Source organism: Lithobates pipiens, unplaced genomic scaffold, assembly GCF_037356315.1.
Source record: "Lithobates pipiens isolate NorthernLeopardFrog02 unplaced genomic scaffold, aLitPip1_a1.2 Scaffold_19, whole genome shotgun sequence".
Lineage (NCBI taxonomy): Eukaryota > Metazoa > Chordata > Amphibia > Anura > Ranidae > Lithobates > Lithobates pipiens.
In genome coordinates this window covers 468,138,834-468,160,349 of record NW_027507764.1, presented here as the reverse complement: position 1 = coordinate 468,160,349, position 21,516 = coordinate 468,138,834, and the positions used below count along the sequence as shown (strand labels likewise).

At 40.9% G+C, this 21,516-nt stretch overlaps 1 protein-coding gene across 4 annotated transcripts in view; it reads left to right on the top strand.

Moving 5' to 3' along the window:
- The window catches only part of NCOA2 (nuclear receptor coactivator 2), a 347,064-nt gene extending 327,083 nt beyond the window's left edge, over positions 1 to 19,981 (top strand). For all 4 annotated transcript variants that reach the window (XM_077492850.1, XM_077492851.1, XM_077492852.1 and 1 more), the window contains 3 exons: positions 3,192 to 3,390; positions 5,590 to 5,679; positions 11,730 to 19,981. In XM_077492850.1, coding sequence (XP_077348976.1) covers positions 3,192 to 3,390; positions 5,590 to 5,679; positions 11,730 to 11,741 — 301 coding nt within the window. In that variant the 3' untranslated portion in view covers positions 11,742 to 19,981. The remainder of the gene's footprint in view (positions 1 to 3,191; positions 3,391 to 5,589; positions 5,680 to 11,729) is intronic.
- Positions 19,982 to 21,516: the final 1,535 nt, after the last annotated feature.

The following is a 21,516-nucleotide window of genomic DNA, read 5'->3' as shown; positions in this document are numbered from 1 at the left end:
AATCATGTACCCTCTTGCCCCTGCTGCAGGGGATGTGTCAGGATGGAGATCGGGCAAGGTGCTAGTAAATGTGTAATTTACTGACCCTTTCCTTGTCTTAATGATTAGAATCAGTGATCTGTACCAATCACTGACACTGTTCATACCTGAGGCATAATAAATTGTTAACTATGCTTCAAATGACCAGGAAACTTCTGTACAGAGCTATTCCTGTCCATTCATTCTGTGCAGCTGAGGTCTTGCCCTCAGTCTCATTTCTTTGTCTCAAAGGTGAAACATCATAGGTCTGTTTAGAAACCTGATATCACACCAAAGACCCCCCCAACGGGGCTTCTAAAAAAAAAAAGATATATCTAAAAATAAAATGGTCAAGACCTAATAAAAAAAACTACTGACAGTGGTGGAACTACCAGGGTCACAAAGTCGCATGTGCGATCAGGCCCTGGTGTTTCGCCATTGTGGGGGGCCTGGCCGGGGATCAGGGGGGTCCTTTATGATTTCTTGCAGTGGGCCCTGAAGGTTCTAGTTACACGACTGCAAAAAAGTGTCTTACGCCGGTCATAGGTGGATCAAATCTCTACCAGTTCAGCAGAAACCGGCCAGGATTTGATCCATCTATGGGCAGGCTGGTTTTACTGAAGTTGCTCATCGATCGACATCAGTACAACCAGGCTGTTGGATTTTTTTCATGCTATATCCAACAGCAGTGATCATTGTGGTCTGTCGACAGAGAAGGATCCCTACTTGCAGAACATAATTGCGCTGCCGGAGGGATTCCCCCATCGACACGGTCGTGTTGACAAGGGACTCTATGCAATGCTTTCGTGGTGAGATCTGACTTTGTAATCCTGTATTTATTTTTCAGTGGGGTCATGGTCTGTATGGAATTTGTGGGGTTGTTCTCTTGGCGCTCTACCTTCCTCCCATGGCTTCCATCTGATCTTGTGCAGTGGTTTAGGTGTTTTGTAAGGTGGAAGGGAAATTACATTGTAAATCTCCTAATGGGCTTGGGCAGTATTCTGTAAAGCTGGCCATAGATGGATAACATTCGTTAAATAAAATTATGAACTTTTGTAAGTCATTCGAAAGGTTTTGTTTGCTTTTAACATTTGATTTTGGAATGAATGGACTTTACTGACCCAAACCACCTACAGCTGTGGCCAAAAGTTTTGAGAATGACACAAATATAAATTTTCAGTCTGCTTCTTCAGTTTTTTTAAATGTCAGATGTTACAATGGTATACTGAAGTACAATTATAAGCATTTCAAGTGTCAAAGGTTCTTATTCACAACTACATTAACTTTATGCAAAGAGTTAATATTTGCAGTGTTGACCCTTCTTTTTCAAGACCTCTACAATTCACCCTGGCATGCTGTCAATCAACTTTTGGGCCACATCCTGGCGGATGGCAGCCCATTGTAGCATAAACAATGCTTAGAGCTTGTCAGAATTGTTCACCTGCCTCCGGAGGATTGACCACAAGTTCTGATCATGGGATTAAGGTCTGGGTAGTTTCCTGGCCATGGAACAAAAATTTTGATGTTTTGGTTACCAAGCCACTTGGTTATCACTTTTGCCTTATGGCAAAATGCTCCATCATGCTGGAAAAGGCATTGTTCCTCACCAAACTGTTCTTGGATGGTTGGGAGAAGTTGTTCTTGGAGGATGGTTTTTGTACCATTCTTTATTAATGGCTGTGTTCTTATACAAAATTTGGAGTGAGCCCACTCTCTTGGCTGAGAAGCAACCCCACACATGAATAGTCTCAGGATGCTTTAGTGTTGGCATGATACAGGACTGATGGTAGAGCACATCCTTTCTTCTCCAGATAAGGTTTTTTTTTCCAGATGCCCCAAACAATCAGGGGATTCATCAGAGAAAATGACTTTACCCCAATCCTTGTACCTTTTGAAAAATATAAGTCGGTCCCGATGTCTTTCCTGGAGAGAAGTGGCTTCTTTGCTGCCCTTCTTAACACCAGGCCTTCCTCCAAAATTCTTCTCACTGTGTGTGCCGATGCACTCGCACCTGCCTGATTGTGCTCCGATCCTGCAGCTGTATCAATAGGAGACAGTCCTGGTGCTTGCTGGACTTCCTTGGGCACCCTGAAGCCTTCTTCACAAATGCAGTGGAAATGTTTTCTATGGGATTAAGTGAATTTTCATGGCATTGAGGGACTTTACAATCCTTTGCAATTCACCTGATTACTCTTCATAATATTCTGGAGTATATGCAAATTTCTATCATAAAAACCGAGGCAGCAGACTTTGTGAACACTAATATTTGTGTCATTCTCAAAACTTTTGGCCACGGCTGTACCCTGTTAGAAATTAATTTTGAAAAACAGTTCCATGCTTCTAATTTTGTCATTGCTGTGGTCTAAAAGGAATGTTGTTTGGAAATGTGTACAAACGTTATTAGAACAGTCTTTTCTTAAGGTTTTTTTGTTTGAAATGATACCCATCTATGGCCAGCAGAGTTTGGTACTGCAAATTTTCTTATAATGTAAATGAGTTAAAGAAAAACTTAATACAGATTTGTTTTTTTGATCATGAGGGAAGTCTTTGGTCTTGCGTTGGGATTTTGTTTGGCTGATATTTACCCTCACCTGCTTTTATAGTGACAGTTTGTGAGAGGATGTCCAAAATGTAATGGTTGACATCAAAAATAGGAGACCTCTGCAAATCCTGTATTGGGGACACACGTTGCAGGTATGGCTGCCAATAGTGGGGTTTCCTTTCACTTCATCTCATGTGTCTGGAGCAGGACAGGAGGGCAACTCTCCCCAGTTGGGGTTTCAGAGAGCAATAAAAGCTGACCCAGGTTATATTATAAATATTGGTGAATCAGAGTAGCTATTCTGTTATGTTCCTTGATGTGGAATGTGCACAAATGTACCGTATACAGAAATGTCCTCCATAACATCAATATGTGAGCAATAAACATCTTCTGGTCAAATAAAAAAAGCCATATCGCAGTTTTCCCTTGGTGAACGGATGAATACATTTAGAATCTCTCTGAACAGGGCCCTGTGAGCCCTGAGCCTTGGTAGCGGTTGCTGCCTCTGTGACACATACAGATGTATGGGCTCTGAACTTCTATGTTAACTAGGTGATCAGTTCAGGATTATAATAATTATTTTAATGGGTTATTCAAATGCTTGATCTAACAAAACAATCTTGTTTTTCAGCATGTTTTCACAGCAATCGCCTCCACACTTTGCGCAGCAAGCTGGCACAGGCATGTTTAACAACAACATGAACATCAATGTGTCTATGGCACCCAATACGAGTAATATGAACACCATGAACCAGATGACTGGGCAGATCAACATGACCTCAGTGACCTCCGTGCCTACATCAGGACTGTCCTCTATGGGTCCAGAGCAGGTGAACCCCCTACCCCTTTCCTATGTTATCTTGCTGTATCTAATAGATATTTTTATTGTGGTCTAATGTTAGTATGGACACAGTAGTGTAATGGACACAATATAACATGGGTTTAAGATGTAAGGCTTTCCTTTTCTCTGTAAGATGACAGGCACTATGATTGATTGTTCTAAAAACACCCATTAAGCCTACTCTTTTTAAAAATCTGAATCATTCCTCCCCTAAACTTTGTCTACTTTTGCAGGCAAATTTGAGAAAGCCCCTCCTATATATGTTTGTGTTCCCATTCACACAGCATACCTAAAAATAACATAAAAAATATATATTTCTTAGCTTTTTGTTTTTTCTAAGGAAAAGGTGTCGTGGCTAATTCTAAGAATTTCTGGGCTGTCTTTGTCCTTATACTATACCCCCATTTACATACCAAGCAGAAGGGCAGTTTCTACATTTTTAACCCTTTCTTAGGACAGACTATGTTCAAATCTAGTTTACAGTGGCTAATGAAGAACAGGGACCACAATACAGATAGGGTTAATTATGTCAAACATTACTCCACAGCCCACTCCTAAACATTACAAACCAGGGAGAGAACATCATTATTTTTAGGCGAGTAAAGCCGGGTACACACTCAGGAGGAGCTGATGCACTAACAATCAAATATGAGTACAGGGATCTCCCCTACTGAGCTATTGTGTTCTGACAGGGGGACGGCCCTCCCGCCAGAACCAACCAGTCAGCGCTCTTGGCCATTGGCTGAGAGTGCTGATCAGGTGTCAATCGGCAGACCTTTTTCGGTCATGCCCCTTCGACAGAACCTGGCTTCTGACGGATTGGCTGCCATACGCGCGGCCCGAATGCCCGGTTTCTATTGAACTGGCCAATGCTGCCTGATATTTGATCTGATAAAAAGGTAACCAGCAATGTTAAATATTTAGGTTATGCTATGTGAATGTGGACATGTAACAAATTTAAAGTAAGTCTTCCAGTTTGGCTGCAAAAGTGGAAATACACTTAAAGCTGAACTAAAGAGTTGGCACAGTGGATGGGATTTTGCAGATTATGCCACATTTACTGGTCACCTTCTAGAGTGATGCAATCTCCTTTGTCGCTCCTTTGCCCTCCATCCATCTTATGTGGATCTTCCTGGATATTTGGCTAGCCCAGAATGACTTGACTACTGCGCATTCACTTGGAAATCCAGGTGCCCATCTCATGCTGAGATTGCACCCTGACCTGCAAGTGCAGGGCTCAGTGTACAATCCGAAGAAAATTGCTGACATGCAAAAAAGTCATTTTTATTGCAAGAGGCTCTGTCTGGTCACCTGATCTCTCCAGTGGCAGCTTCTGTGTAGAGGAGAGATCGCCAACCACAGCTGCAAATGCCCAGGCGATGACATCACTCTTAGGCTTACAATGGGATATCCGTTATTGGCTGTACCTTCTCTACATTGAAGCCGTTGCTGACAGATGTTCATGGAACCAGACAGGAGCAGTTTCAGAATAGGTAAGTATACCCATACTGTTCTTTACAGGGTTGAATAGAATGAGCTTAGATTAGGGATGGGAGTAGGTTTAGCCTTTCTTAGATTTTGACTGACTTCCACTTTAATTTTCCCTTTAATGAATAAGGTAAAGCTGTGCTGATTTCAGTCATCCAATATATACTCCTTTAGTAAATCAATCCCAATTTAATTAATCAATCCATCATCTTACTGTAGACATTCTGGAAAAGCTAGTTTGGTTGCTTTAGATTGCTGCTATTCACTTAGTCTTATCCATTTGCATTGTATAAATGTGCAAAGATAAATGTGTGTTCAACAAAGCAGGCCTGTGGTAGGCAGCTTACATGTGGCCAGACTTCAGCTTTGTATGTGTACCTTTTATGAAGGGAAAATGGCTTTTCCAGCTGCCAGGACTGTAAAGGTCTGAACCCATTGACTTCCTTTGGCACCAATTGCAGTGTCAGTTGGGCAGGCAGGGAACCTCAGAGGGAATGAGGCTAGGATCTGTGCCACTAGTCTTTACTAGCCCTGCTACTTTGGTGCAGTAAACTCAATTACTCTCTATTGGTGAAGTGATCGAGTACATTTGGGTGGTTGTAGCAGTTCTATTAATAGACACGTTCACATTTATTTATATATTTAGCAGCAGGTTAATTTTTTACTACAGGTGCAGTAAAGCTGTTTTTTGTCTTTCCAGGTTAATGACCAGACTCTGCGAGGAGGCGGTCTATTTCCAAACCAACTACCTGGGATGGATATGATTAAACAGGAAGGAGATGCATCACGGGTAAGGACCATTGTCTTTCCAGTGTACTACTGTTCCTATTAAAGGGCTGCATCTGCATAGCTCTATACAGACCACTTACTGGGATTTTTGCTGGACAAAGCCAACTGTCATACTGGATTGCTGTAGGCACCTCTGCTTGTCACCTACCACTATTTGTATTTGCTTTCAGCAACCCCTTTCATGCATAAGACTTCAACATCCATTTCCAAGGGGCAGTTTACACTAGAATGCAGCATTGGAAATGTTTTGTGCTGGTTTCCACCACCACATTTAAATCTCACTGCCCTTGCAATCTGCAGCGGGTGTCAGTGCAAAGTGAACGACACCCCAAATGCAGGTCGGAAACACAGTGTATTTGCCCGAACCATGTTGCATGGTACAAAAGTACTATCCTTTCTCGTTGTAGTGCAGTTCCTAAACTAGTGCATACAATACTCTTTGGTGCGGTGGCAAATTTAGCCTGTTCAAAATGTATAGGCTGAAATTGCACTGCACATAACTGCATGTGAATCACACAGGAACATGTAGTGTGTTCCTTTGTAATTCATGTGGAGTTCCTAGTTAAGATGGGCCCTAAATCGGCCATGTAGGTGCTTTTCCACCTTCTCCCTGTCCTCCTTACATAATACTCGCAGACCCTCACTTCATCACCTTATGCCAATTACTTGCACCTTCACGTCCACTTTCCTATACATTCTTCTCATTTCTCCTTGTCTTGCAGACCTACTTTAAGTTTTCTATAGTTCTATGTCAAGTAGACTCCCAATGCAGAATCCCTTGATGGTCGGGCTCAGCAGTGCATTTTGGGTTGCAGTAACTTTTGTTTTTTATTGAACAGAAGGGAACTTTTGACATGTTTCATCACAAAATAGGTCACAGATGACCACTGCTACTGTTAACCCCTTGGCACCGGCTGCACAAAAATATGAGCACGCATTCTCCTCTTGGCGGGGAGGCCTTGACGCCGAGCAGCCATATATTTGCAAGCAATATCGCAAAAACGGCTGTGCCAAGAGTGTGCACCTGCATGCTTCCAGCACAGTTACCGGTGACTAATGAAAAGCTCCCGATCGCTGTTTGCAATCGGGAGCTCTTTGGCCATCTCCTGATCACCCCCACCCACAAAAGTGGAATTACCCTTTAGGCTTGGTTCAAATATATGTGCTGGAAATGCAGAAAATCCTGAGTAATTCCCACACCACATTGATATTGCACAGCATTCATGTGAACCACAGCGGGTGTCAATGTTAAGGACACCCCAAAACCGTTCCACAGAGCAATTAACAGAACACCCATGTGATCTGATTTCACTGCAGGGAAAAAGGGTTGTGCACCTTTTTTTTTGCAAATGTTGCATTATTTGAGCCATTTAAATGAATGGCTCAAATCCCACCACACTGACGTTACATGTGACTTGAATAGGAATGCAGTGCGATTCCTTTCCAAATCACATGTAGTGAACCCAGCCTTAATGCTCTGCCTTATGTTGCGGTGATCTGTCAAAGCCTTAAAGTGTTTTCCTATGCTGGCCATCGGGTTCCATTATGAAAGCAGCTGTTTATTTGCTCTCAATAAATCCTGTTTATGGGGTAACTTTCAGGGACAGTTTTACTGATGGTTGGTAATGTAGGTATCTCCCGGTGACAATGAATGTTTGATTCATGTCTCCTCTGCTTGTTTACATATAACATTAACTAGAAAATTGGCTTTGCTTTTCTTTCCCCTCATTTAATTGCATTCTACTTACTGCAATAGTTCCATGAATAATTAAATGTGTTGCAGTTATGTGCCTGTCTATGGTAAGAATAATGGTGCCAAGATGACTTCACACAAACTTTAATCTTGAGCTCATAGCACTTAACATTCTGTATATAGCTTTGCAGCATCACATACAACACGCGTATTATTGGAGTCCATTTTACAGGCGCGCACATGAGTCCTTATTAGAGATTAACTCTTGGAATCCTCTTTAGCCATAGAGCATAGGACACTCCTTTTTATAGGAAACTTATACTGGTTTTGCATATAACAGTACATTCAAGTTAAAGCCCAGCGCCTGGAAACGAAGAAATTATCCTCTAATTTTGAGCTGCAGCCACACTGCATAATTGCCTGTTATGTTTAGGAGAGGGTAAAGAGCTCTGGGCTGGTCTAGAAGAGTAGAGAATGAGGTAAGTAAATCTGCTGTAATAGGTCACCTAAACGTGCAATTAACTCTTGCAAGTTTGCTAAGGCTGAGCTTTAATGCTTCAAAATGAAAGTACATAGGCAGCAAAATACAAAATATTGCTTAAAAAATGATTTAGTATTTTCATTGTGAGCCAGTGATCCCACTCAAGACTTCTTTCCAAAATCTTCTTCCCGAGACAGCATATGATATCTAGGCACCTTCTTCAAAAGTAACAGGAAACCTATCACAAAATACACTTTAAAAGGAAGTTTTTGTTTGTCCTGCACCTGGAGGTGATAGGTCAGTTGGAACCTAGGTGAGAGTGGCCTCAATTTCTCTGGCTTTCCTTTTTTTACACACACCTCTTTACCTACCTGGCTCCCCTGGAAGCAGCCAATATGGGTTCTCTGCTAGATTGCCCTCCAGGACCCCTCCATTGGGAAGGCCATGCTGGAATCAGCACGCTGCCTTGACGGGGGCCAGCAGGTTACCGGTTTGGGGGCATGCGCTGTAGGGCACTTTGTAGTGGGGACTCACATGATGGCTGTGTTGGTGTGTGGCCTGGCTGTGTGCTTGTTTAACCACTTCAGCCCCGGAAGGATTTACCCCCTTAATGACCAGGTAATTTTTTGCTATACGTCACTGAATTACTTTAACTGACAGTTGCACAGGCGTGCAACGCTGTACTAAAATAACATTTCAAGGGGTATAAATACTTTTTCAAGGCCATGTGTGCCTTATGAGATGTAGGCACAGCCCTATTTATGTTGCTTTAAGTTTAGCAGAGGGATTTCCTTTTACAATGCATTTTGGTGAATTGTGTCCTCTTCCTGTTGGAGGCGTTGCCTATATCTCAAATGTTGTCCTGGAAGGAAAGTAGTTACAGGTAAGTCTAGCTCCAGTTTTTAATGTGTGGCAGATTTGCCTCATCACCTTCTCCCTTTGCTAAAAAAAAACACCTATTTACAGAGGGCAGTAGCTCAAGCTGTAATTCACACACGCATGTCAGCAAATGCAGTACAGCCCAACCCAATCTTGGCAGAGAAGTGGCAGAGAAGTGGTGCATGTAGGGGGATCTGGGAGCGTTTATTTTTTATTTTATTCTCTTTAAGATTTTTCACTATGACCGCTAACTCAAAAAATGAATTTGTATTTTAAAGTGGAAGTCCAGCCTATTCCTAAAAATACTCCCATCCCCCTTCTAAACCCTATTCTACGCTTTGAAAGAAAGATGTGTATACTTATATTCTAAAATCGATCTGGTCCAGACGCATGATCTCCCCAGCAGCCGCCTTCAGTGAAGAGGAGAGATCGCCGAGAACAGCTCCAGGGCCAATTTGATTTTTTTTTTTTTTCTAATTGCAACTCAAACCTGTCACCACAGTATTGATTGTGTAACATTGTACTTAAAGCTACTAGTCATAGGGGGTTTATGAAAATCGTAACTTTTTATTTGTCCTCGTTTAAATAATAAATGAGGACAAATCATTTATTTTTTTTTTATTTTTTTTTAAAGGGACAGTTTAATTCTCTTGTTCCCACCCCCCATAGTTACTTCATGAGGTTTTCACTTTAATTTATAATAGTCATCTGTGGCAGAACTAACATGAAATTAATAATTTATCAGCACCACCATTAGTCCTTGCTTAGTTAAAACTTTAATTTTGGATAATAAAACATCGCTTCAGTTGACCGTCTGTTTAAAAGGCAACCTTCTCAGCATTGGGTTATACCGTCCTTCATAAATTTGTTTACAACTCTGTTTGGCAGACCAGTAATATAAGCAGATGATCTTGAGAGAAAAGGTGATTAGGCAAAGTTTTCCAAACTCTCCAAGCACATAAAGCTATACGTCCTTTTTTTTTTTTTTTTGCCTACTCCATCCACACAAATGGGACATTGTATTCTGGCAGATGCACCCCTCAGAATACATTGATCAGTGGGTGCAGCCACTGATTGACCAATGTTCTCCAGCATGTTCCTATAACAGAAGTTGATCAATCAACTTCTGTCACGAAGGGGAGGCCACACACAGATCGGAGTCCAGCCGGGTCTATGGCTAGCCTTCATTCTTGTACATTACTGTCTGACGTTGCCCCATTTTTATTCTGAATGTGTCTGGACAGGAGAGAGACTTTCTTTGTATGGCCACTTTAAAGTGGTTGTAAACCCTTACAAACCACTTTGACCTACAGGTAAGCCTAGATTAAGGCTTACCTTTAGGTCCAAGAAATATCTCCTAAACCTACACGGTTTAGGAGATATTTACAGAAAGGCATAGTAGCCCATTATGCTTTACCTTTGCAGGGAGACAAAGAGGAAGTAAAACTGCACGCTGAAAAAGTCCGCTGAAGCCCACACACGAGCGGATTGTCCGTTGAAATGTGTTTCAACGGACGAAGTACGTCATACAATTCGACCGTGTGTACGCGGCATTACTTTTCTGTTGACTGCCCAAAATTTGGGATTTTCTTTTACTTTCACCTTCAATGATATTGGTAAACGTGACAAATGTGTGAATCTCTTTAACGGGTGCCGACTGCAATCAAAACTGACAAGTGTTCTAATTCTTCACTCTGTCCAAAAACTAGAGAAAAAAAAGTTTTGCCTTTTAGTTATACAACCACTGTGCAGCACTGCTATGTAATAATCACAGCCTCATATTGTATAGCTTTTGTTGCCTGTTTTTTACATATACAATAAATGAGGCAAGATTTTGAATACAATAACACATTGATGAGATTACGTTATTGAATCTAATTAGGTTTGCATTACATCAAAAACATATACTAAAAGTATAAGAACACAATTGTTTTAAGGCAAACCTAATACTAAAACCTGGATGGTTCTAAGGCAGAAAATAAAAATAAAAATGCAAGATAACTGCTCCTAAAGGCACTGGATGGATGTCATTATATACAATCTACTTATTATTATTTTTTTTTTTTCTTCTGTCGGGGTAATTTTTAAAAGGATTACTCTACCCTTTAGACTATGGTACAGATTACACCAGGGTGTAATGTGGTTTCAGGCAGACCCCCAAACGCACCTACACCCTGAAGAGGTGTTCCATTCATTCACAGATCTGTGTACTACAAGTCCTGTCCACAGCAGACAGACTTGTAGTTCTCAATGGAACACAAATGCGGAGATTACCAGACTCGCAGTTCACAAACATTTCCTGCAGTGTCTGCAGAAGCCCGTTTGAGGAATTTGCAATTCACCAATTGTGTTTGCAATGCTTGGCAAGTGCTTTTGCAAAATGTACATCTTTTTGCTGCTAAGATGGGTACATTTATTATTCTTTTTGCAAAAGGTGGATTCAGCCTTTACGTTAGGCTGGTCCCCTCTGCTGCTTGAACTCCATGGCAGTTGCACGATCTGTCATAATTGTACTTGGGTGCATAGGCATATTAATTTTAGGTAATCACTATCTGCAGATGTCATTCTTAAACAAGATATTGCAACTGATCAAAAGATGTTCTCCTCAACTACTATAGTATCTGGGCACTTTGCTATACTCAGACCAACCATATATGTCAGATTTTGTGATCTTTGTGGAAATTTTGGACTGCCTGGGGGCACATGTATTTTTATAAGGTAATTTGATAAGGAATATCAGTGGAAATAGTTGTCACTGGAACAGGAGATGAGGGAAAACATCTTGTGAAGATGGCTGTCACCAATTCCTATATGGGGCTTACTCTTTCCTTCATGTCCTCTCTCTTTAGAACAAAAAGGGATGCAGATGAAAGTGTGAACAGAGGTTCTCCATTCTTTTCAGAACACAAAAGAATTGTTGTTGGAGTTACATTACATTATTAATTACATTACATTATTTATCATATTTTGTATTCATTAAAAAAAATTTGTTTTGCAGAAATACTGCTGACCCAGAAGACGCTGAGGGTGTTTTTGTGTTTTCCACTTACCAGCTGGAACCTCTCTGTGGTCGTGTTTATAGACTGGTGCCAGAAGCCAGCTTAGCAGCCCCCTGTCAAGGTGACCTCCTCTGCCTCTAGGTTGAAAAGCTGAAACTGTGTTGTCCGTCGTGCAGCCCCTCCCACAGGCAGTGCGGAACCAGAATATAGACAGGCGGCCGGTCTGTTCACTGCATTCACCTTAGTGCAACTTAGATACCTTCTGTGGAGTCATTATGGACAGGCGAATTTCTTTGGACTTTCTCAAATGAATGTATTTAATTGTATGTATTTAAGGAAAACTGCGCTTTCTTTTTATTGTTTTTTTTTTTTTTTTCCTCCTCCCCGATTTCACTTTGTTTTCTCAAGTTTTTGACACTGGTCTCCAACCTCATTTTTCTTGGGCGATTAGCCCCATAGATACTTTTGCTACCACATGAAGGCTTTTTTTTTTTTTCTTGTTTTCCAAAATATGTATATTTTTTTTTTTTATAGAGTGGGAAGTTATGAATTTAGAGCTGAAAGCCAGCTTATTACTAAATTTCATCACAGCACAGCGTGTCACAATTAATGGCACTGTGGATTAACTTACTGCAGATTTATGGAAATTGGGTGGAACATAGAATACATTTTAAGTAGGCAGTAGATTTAAACCACCCCCACCCCAAGTCTGGTCAGTCATAGAGTGTTTAAGGCTCTCTAACTTAACAAAAATTATATATATATATATATATATATATATATATATATATATATATATATATATATATATATATATAATTATATTTATTTGATTTGTGAAGCAGCAGCCATTTGCTGCCTCCTTAATGGCTTTGCAGTGTGTTATTATTACCTATAGCTGAATATGAGCCTTTTAAATGTAAATTGTTGGGTGCGTATCATTTTTCACTTGTTGCTAGTCCACTTTTTTTTTTTTTTCTTCTTTTTTTTGTTTTATTAATAAGCAGGTCACATATAGTCACTGGCCACAATGCTACCCCTACTAAGCGTAAAAGTGTGAAGCCATGGAGGGGTCCAGAAGAGGTCTGGTAATAGAGCAAGCTCTCTCTTCGTATGTTTGAAATTCTGTTGTCATTATTATGAACTATTTAATCGGACAGATTCTTGATTTAAATCCAACTTTACAAACTCTTCAGGTTTAATTTTGCTTTGACAGGGTGGATTTTTTATGGTACATTTAAAATGGCTTCTGTGTAAACAAGCAATAATTTAAGTTGAAAGAGGTTTTATCTGTAATCTTTTTGTTTTGTATAAAACATAAAAAAAACAAAGCGTTGTCAATTTAACTTAAAGGTACTTCAGTATTAAATAGGTAATTTCTTGACTGTGGCCGCTAAGTGTCATTAGTTGTCACAATGCCTTTGATAGATCTAGTTTGTAGGCTTTACTCTGTACATAGATATCCCCTGTGCCCTGCTTAGAACTGTGTTTTCTGCAGTGTGCCAGTGTTGAACACACCAAGAATTTTTGTATTGTTTCTTAATTCTCGAGCATTGGAATGAACGTTGTCCTTTTTACAAGTACCCTGCTCCTTTTGGCTTTACAGACAGCTGTTTTTCAGGGCTGCTTCTACTGGGGCGTATAATGCATCTACCAAAACTGGGGTTTGGAAAATTCTGCTTTGTTCCAGAGAAACTAGTCACATTCTGGTATAGTCATAAAACATTTGGGGAGATCCACTTTCTATAGGCTGTTAAGGGACAATGCCCCTCCTCTTTGGTCTTTGATTTTCATCAATCCCTCCTTGTTTGTAGGCTGGTAATGTTGAGGATTTGGGGTTTATCAGAAGTAAGGTTGTCTCTTCTGCAAAAAAAAACTATTTCTGGATCTGGTGATAAATGTCATCACTGAAAGGCTTTTGTAATGTTTGTAATCCATCCCCATTCAAATGGAGGTTGTTGAGTTTATTCAGTAAGGCAAGGGGCGAATATGCAAAGTGCAGTATCATCTAGCAGCCAATCACCATTCATCTTTCACTGGTCTGACTACAGTAAGCTGGTTGCTGCACTTTGTAGTTCTTGGTGCTATTCGCATTGCTTTTTAAAGCCCGTTGGCTTATACAATTCAAATGTTGTCCACCATCATGAAAAATTAATAGATAACATTATGTACATCAGACGAGGTATGCCTCATGTGCAGAGAGCAGGGTTATGCACTCACGTAAGCAAGTCAGCCAGTCATACAGAGTGACATTTAAGTTCTGAATAAGGGTAGATGTAGACCTCTAAAGCCTGATCTGTGTTTGGATCGCACTTGAAAGGCTATTGACAGGTGGTAAAGAAGCAATGTGACACCTCCTCACCACCTGTTTTAACCTCATAGAAGAAAACAGTATGATATGGAAGAAACCACCCCTACCCAAAAAGAGTCAGACTTTATTGGCTCGGCATGGGAGACACAAATTATAAATATAAATATATATATATATATATATATATATATATATATATATATATATAAAAAGATGTTAGCTTTATCACCAAAAAAAAAGTTACACATGCTCACTCAATATATTTGGGTCCTGAAGAACCCATGTTGACGTCGAGCTTGGTGACTGGAAAAGCAGAGACAATATCCATACTTCATATCTGCCGATTGATGTATCAGCATAATATATATTTACAGTCACTTGTAGGTGCATACTTGGGACATTTGCATCCCCTGTAATAGAGGGGCATTCTGATTTTTATATATATATATATATATATATATATATATATATATATATATATATATATGTGTGTGTATATGTGTATATATATATATATATATATATATATATATATGTGTGTGTGTGTGTGTCTCCTATGCTGAGCTGGTAGTCTGACTTTTTTTTAGGTATGGGTGATTTCTTCCACCACATATACAGTTTTCTTCTATAGTAATATGGATGTGGCGATTAGAAGTCTATATACTGTTTTAACCCCATTTTTACAACAAAAGCACCACATAAGGGTGCATTGCACACAGTTGCAGGGCATCTGCAGTGCTTCCCCATATGCTTGAATTAGTAGCTTTCAGCAGGCTTGCTGATCGATACATGTCAGGTAAACTTTGGCATGAAGCATCACAACCACATCATGTAAACCCCCCTGTCCTCTGCCTAATGTAGCTTAAGGGGTGGCAGTGGGCGGGTAACAAAAAATGGCTGTGTGCACATGGGCACAGTCTATTACTTTGAGCCAGCTGCAATTTTCATATGTCTGTGCAGAGGGGGAGACAGGTATGGAGTCTCTGGTTTGCAGCAAGCTTAAGGCGGAAGTCTGTCCAGTGGGTTCTAGGCATACATCTTCATGGGTCTTTACAAGGAAGAACCTCCTCAGGTTAAAAGTACAGGGGCTGTCATTGCTCAGGGCTGTCAACCTCATCAGTGCTCCTCTACAATAAACCAGAACAAGTAACGGAAGTGTCAGAAAAGCTGACATGTATATGCTTCTTCCTGCTCAGACTTAAAGTGATTGTAAAGTCTCAAGGATTTTCACCTTAAGGCATTAAGATGAAAAACCTTCTTTGCTGCAGCTGCCCCCAGACCCCCCCCCCCCTTTTTTCTTACCTGAGCCCGATCCGATCCAGTGATGGCCTCCAGCTGCTGTCTCTCTCCTCATTGGACAGATTGATAGCAGGAGCCATTGGTTCCAGTGTTAATTTTGGCAGCAAATTTTGATTGTTTTGACATTTTAGATTTAGTCCCATTTTAGTCTTGTGCAATTGTTTTAGTTTTAGACATATTAGGCGACTAAATCTCCAGTAGATTTAAATTTTTATTCAACTAAAATCTCCAGTCCTTTTTTGTGATTTTACACATTTTAGTGTAAAATCTAATAGGCGTAATTAAATTGTAATGCATTAGTTAACATTTCTCTCCAATTTCCAAACTCATTATATACTGCTTGAGTGAAAAATCTAATGTTATTATTTATGGTATTGGGGTATGAACATCCACTACAGACCAGTGTTAATTTTGAAGTCAAATTTCAGTTTAGTTTTAGTCTTTTGACTAAAATGCCACTTTAGTTTTAGTCGTATTTTAGTCATCTCAATTGTTTTAGTCGACAAAAATGTTTTAGTTAACACTGCCGTCAATCAAATCCAGTGACGGAGCGGGGCTGAGTCCCGCTCTCTGTCAATGGACGCAGCAGCAGGAATTGAGAGTGAGCCCACACGGGTGTCCCCAGGGAAAGCGGTTTTCCGTGGGGGCACCCAATGAAGGTGGGGAGCCAGCTGCTCTATGTAAAACCCTTGCACAGAGCAGGTAAGTATAACATGTTTGTTATTTAAAAAAAAAATTACTTTTACAAACACTTTAAAAAGTAAGAGGAGGATGACAGCCCTGGATTTTGCACTTTAAAATGTTGTTCAATAATGGAGGGCAGCTCTCATTTCTTTTATACTGAACTATTTATTTAACCGCTTTATATGAGGGCTTCTTCTAAGCAGTTCTCTTGTAAGGTGTATTGGAGTATCACTTCCTTGATGAGAACCATGAGAGTTGGGCATATAGAATTTGATTTACTAAAACTGAAGCGTGCAAAATGTGGTGCAGCTCTGCATAGAAAACAATCAGATTCCATTTTTTTTTTTTTTTTGTCAAAGCTTAATTGATCAAGCTGAAGTTGGCATCGGATTGGCTATAATGCAGAGCTGCGCCACATTTTGTACTCCAGTTTTAGTAAATAGACCTCACAGCCGCATTCTTGGCTGCAGTGAATACAGCAGACCTGAGACCTGGGCATTACACTGCCATGTTGTGATCTCGGCTGAATTGAATAAAGCATTTCAGTTTGTTGGATGTTGGTAACATCCCTAAGGGTACTTTTAAATAATGGGCAAGGGCAATTTTCCTTCTGATTACAAAATGGCGGCATACGTTAATGGAAGCCTGAGGAAGTGTTTTGTATGTTGAAAACCTGCTAGTGAAGCATAGTAGTCATTTGTGCGCTTCCAGACAACATGGACATACTTAACTGGGGAACTTCTCTTCACACTTGCCTTGCAAATGTTGAACTCCGTTCTTGGTATTTTTTGTGGCCCTAATACTGGCATGCTGCTCTTCAGTGGACTGCAGCAAAATCTTGCCCAGTGTTTAGGAAATGTGGTTCCAATAAATCTTCCATCCAGTAAAGGCAAGGGGTTAATTTACTAAAGCCGGCCATAGACGGTTCAAATCAAATGAGTCAGAGCCAGAGCTCTCCAATCAGCAGGGGGAATGTGTCATGTTGACTGCAGACTCATAGCTCCGACTAAAGCCAGCCAAAGACTTTTCGAATCTTGGCCTTTTCAGGAAGAACCAGTCAAGATTCTAACCACATATGGGCAGGTGGCAGGTTTTACATGCAAATATTGCCAGCAGCTGTTGTAACCGCTAGCAATAATCACTGTCTTCTTTAGGCAGGGACGGCTTTCCCCTCCTGAACACAAAGGCATTATAGGATGCTTACTGAGGCTGTTCCATAAAGTGAATGTTACTTTGCCTGCTGTGGGGTTCACTTTAATTGCCAAGCTGTGTAGTAGGCATACTCCGATTCCAGCTTCTAAATTGCTGGTCTTTTCCCATCCACTCAATCTATCTGCCTCTGAAGAGCCCTGCAAGTCTTATATAAGATTTGTTTCTAAGGCCAGCCATACACAGTGAAAATTTATTTCCAACAGGAAAGTGATGTGCACGATTCTCCATTCACCACAGTCAGTGCTGGCAGGGTAATCAGCCATGGTCTTCTCCCAGACCATGATTAAAGGGGTAGTAAAGCCTGCTTGGTGATTTTTACCTACAGGTAAGCCTATAATAAGGCTTACCTGTAAGTAAAATGAATATCTCCTTACCGTGCACTGTTTAGGAGATATTTACCCTGAGTGACATCATTGCGGCTTTGGTCAATCACATAGCTGGAGCACGTGAACCCGGAAGAAAGACCGGGGGAAGATGTCAGTGGTAACAGCACTCTGCTGGAAGTATTTCATAAAATGCTAGTATGCGATGCGTTTTTGTTTTTTTTAAACAGCCACGGTTTACTACCGCTTTGACAATTGCGGCTATGGCAGCCCCTTGTAAAAATCAGAAGTGAATCTGGCAGGCTGTTTGTACCAAAGTTGAACAATCAACTTGGTACATTCAGCCTGCCCATCAACGGTTCAAATCTCCCAGTCGAAATTCAAACCATGTATGGCCAGCCTAAAGCTTGCACAGTGCAAAGCAGCCTACTTTAGACCCATTTGACAGCAATTGTGCACGGTTATTGGCCACTCAGGCACAGAGTGTCGAATTTTAGGAAGGGGAACCTATTACCCCATACCTGACAAATGTGTTTTTTTTTCTTTTTGTTTTTTAAACTGTGGCTCCATTGGCAGGGACATGCTGGCAAAGAGCAGAGCAGCCTATGGTGCCTTCTACACAGCATGGCAGTTGGGTAAATAAATCTGTATATGAGTCAGTTCCTATCGGAGAGAAATATTTTACATCCTGTGCTTTCCCCAGCCTCCGAATACAATTTATACTTATTAAAGGCTGTTCATGCACATTATAATCAGTGTGACGTGTGCTTGTTTTGAAATGAGTTAAATGTTTGAGGTTGCTTTTATCTTATTGACTTTTATCTAGCGATAGCTTTCCCCATTTCCCTTGAACCCTACTTCAGAATCAGCTGAGACTTGATCCATGTAGTGGCAGGCTGATTCTAAACCCCCTTGCCCACCCCCACCAGCAGAACACAGTAGTGTTGCGGGAGGTAATCCCTCCATAAACAAAATCAAATAACCGATGGGTTGCTGTAGTCAAATCTAAAACTGCAGTCAACAAAGCACATACTCCCTGTTGATTGACTCAGCTGGTGGCATGTCGGATTTCTGCAGGAAAACCACTTCTTCCCCACAGAGAGCAAGGATCCCACTCTAAAGCTGCTGGCAGGAGACAGGCTTTTTAGTATAGGCTGTGGCTGCTTTAGAACAAAAAACAGAGGCTTTTAACACTGTTTTGTTGCACCTGGCATGTATAAAGCTAAATTAAACCAAAAGGTTTAATTTGACGTTAAACACCAACAACAATCTGGTGATTACTGGCTAAAAACAATTCCTGCATTCAGGATGGCCGGCTTGTCCCATGGCATTGCTTTCCCTCCTTTCAGTCCCTGTAACAGCCATACCCCTGCTGTTTTTCCCATTTCCATCATACTCATGGGTTCATTTTTTATTTAATGAGTGTGACATGACATGTTGAAATGGTGGCAAGCTCCACTCTACAGATCCCAAAGATACAATCAGTTTTAAAACTCATCAAAAGCCATTAACTGTGTGAATAGATTTTTTTAGTGTTTGTAACAGATTGCTGCTTAAATAAAAACAGCAGTGTCTGCAGAAGGTTTCGTGTAACTGGCTATAATGAGCACCCTGTCAGCACCGGGGCACTCCGATCACATTGCTAAATTCCAAACCAGTCACTGTTTTGGTGGGGCTTGATCGGTGCTGGCAAAGTGTCAAGTAGTCATTTTCAGTGTGTGTTTTCTCTTCTCTCCCCAGTTCCTTTGGAGACTAAAATCTTCTAGGTTTCTTACTACAGGTGAAAATTAAAGCTATGTGCAAGAACCTCAAAATGCTACTAAAACTAGCATAATGCCTTAGATCTGTTTTTACGTCTTGTATATTCCTACGTATCTGTTTGTTGTATAATATTTGTATAGTGTATTGTGTACATTTTGGATAAGCGGCTCCCTCTCACGCCATTGTTTCATTGGAAGGTGTGGACCTCTATCCAGAACCATTTTAACCCTCCCTCCTTGTTTTCCCATTGGTTGTGAATTTTATTTGTACAGTTGAACTCATCTACAGAGAATAGTGTGTGTGAGTGCGTGCATTTACATTGAATAAAATTATACAAGGGTAAAAAAATAAAAATAAAGCAATATATAAAATATGGTTCTTCAGGAGAAAGCGTACAGTATTGCAGGTCTTGACTTATTCCCCACCTCCATAATAGAGTTTCCTGGTAAAAGCTCCTTGTCTCACCTGCATTGATGTCTGTATTTCTATAGTGCGAGCAGTTTATGCAAAGGTAGATCTATTTAGAAAGATTTTAAATACACTTATGCAAGTTAATATTGCTTTGCTGATGCTTATTTGCTTATTTGATGTCAAATAATGCTCATGTAAATAAAGAATTGTTATTGCATCAATTAATAAATTTTAATGCCTTTTGGTTTTATGCAGTCTGTGTTGTCTTTTTGAAATATGCAGAACACATGGCAGGTTATATATGGCACAAAGAAGCAATGGTACAAAGAGTAACTGGCCTTAACAGCAAAGAGCACAGGGAAGGGTGACAAGAAAACTAGGAAAATTCCTAGCTCAACTTAGCACCCAAGTAAAAAAAGAAAAAAAGTCTCAAAAGATCCCCCACAAAAGCCATAAAGTCTATATAGTAAAGGAGGTACCAATTGAAAGTCCACGATAGTAATGTCTGCTGCACTTAGGATTTTGGATCCCCTCTATACACTGTAAAAACAAAAGAAAACAAACTTCTAAGTGCCGGTTCACACTGGGGCGCCTTCAAAGTCGCTAGATTCTGAAGCTGCCCCACACAATGCGGCTTACAACAACTTCTATAATAGAAGTCAATGCAAGCCGCCCCGAAGTCGCCCCAAGTAGTCCAGAAACCTTTTTCTAAAGCCTGGTACACACGATCAGATTGCTGGCCAACAAAGCGTCAGACTTCTGTCCAAAGGTCGTGTGCCAGGAACTTTCATACAAACGGTACACAATGTCCACCAACAAACAAATTACTACGAGTAATTTCAGCTTTTGAGTGCCACCCTTTGGGCACCTTCTGCTAATGTCGTGTTTTGGTGAGCACTGATTCTTTTTTTTTTTTTTTTTTTTTTATCCATAAAAAAACTTTATTCAATAGTATACACATACAGTCCAAGTAAATACAGACAGTGCAGAACAATGCAGTACAGTACATAATTAGCCCGAGAACATACAGTACATGAGAACAGACGGGTCCCCTCCCCCCCCTCCCCCTCCAATCTATATCACAGTGATGTTAATAATCGGTACATACAGCAAAACAGCAGTCCGTAGCCAGGCAGATAGAAATAAATGTAAATTGTAACGCCTAGGTCACCCCCGGTCCGAGCAGCCGGTCCATAACGAAATCATCCGGGGCAAGACCCGGAGTATCCAGCCACGGCCTCCATAGTTTTTCAAATTTATCAGGGCAACCTCTATGCTGATAGACAATTTTTTCCATTCTCAGCGTATTACCAACAGTGACGATCCACTCCGATGGAGGTGTGTCCGATTTCCAGTGGAGCATTATCAACTTGCGGGCAATAAAGAGCGCCCTGGTCAGGGCCTCTCTAGTGTGCGATTCCCATTCCATCTCATCCAGCAAGTTCAGAATGCAACACCGAGGATCCCAGGGGACGGACACCCGAAACGCCGTGCTCGGGGTGCCCGTCACCCCCTCATATAAACATGAAGTTTGGGGCATCTCCACAGCATGTGTATTAAATCCCCGTGATCCCTTTCACATCTGGTACACAGCGGTGTCGGTACAAGGCCCATAGAGTGTAGCCTATGGGGAGTGTAGTAAATTCTCAGTATGGTGTACAGTTGAGTAAGTCTGTGCGTCACATTCAGCGAGCAGACTGCCACCAACTGCAACACCTCCTCCCACTACTCATCCTCCAGGGGCCCCACATCTAATTCCCATTTCCTTTTAACCACCAGTGGGTG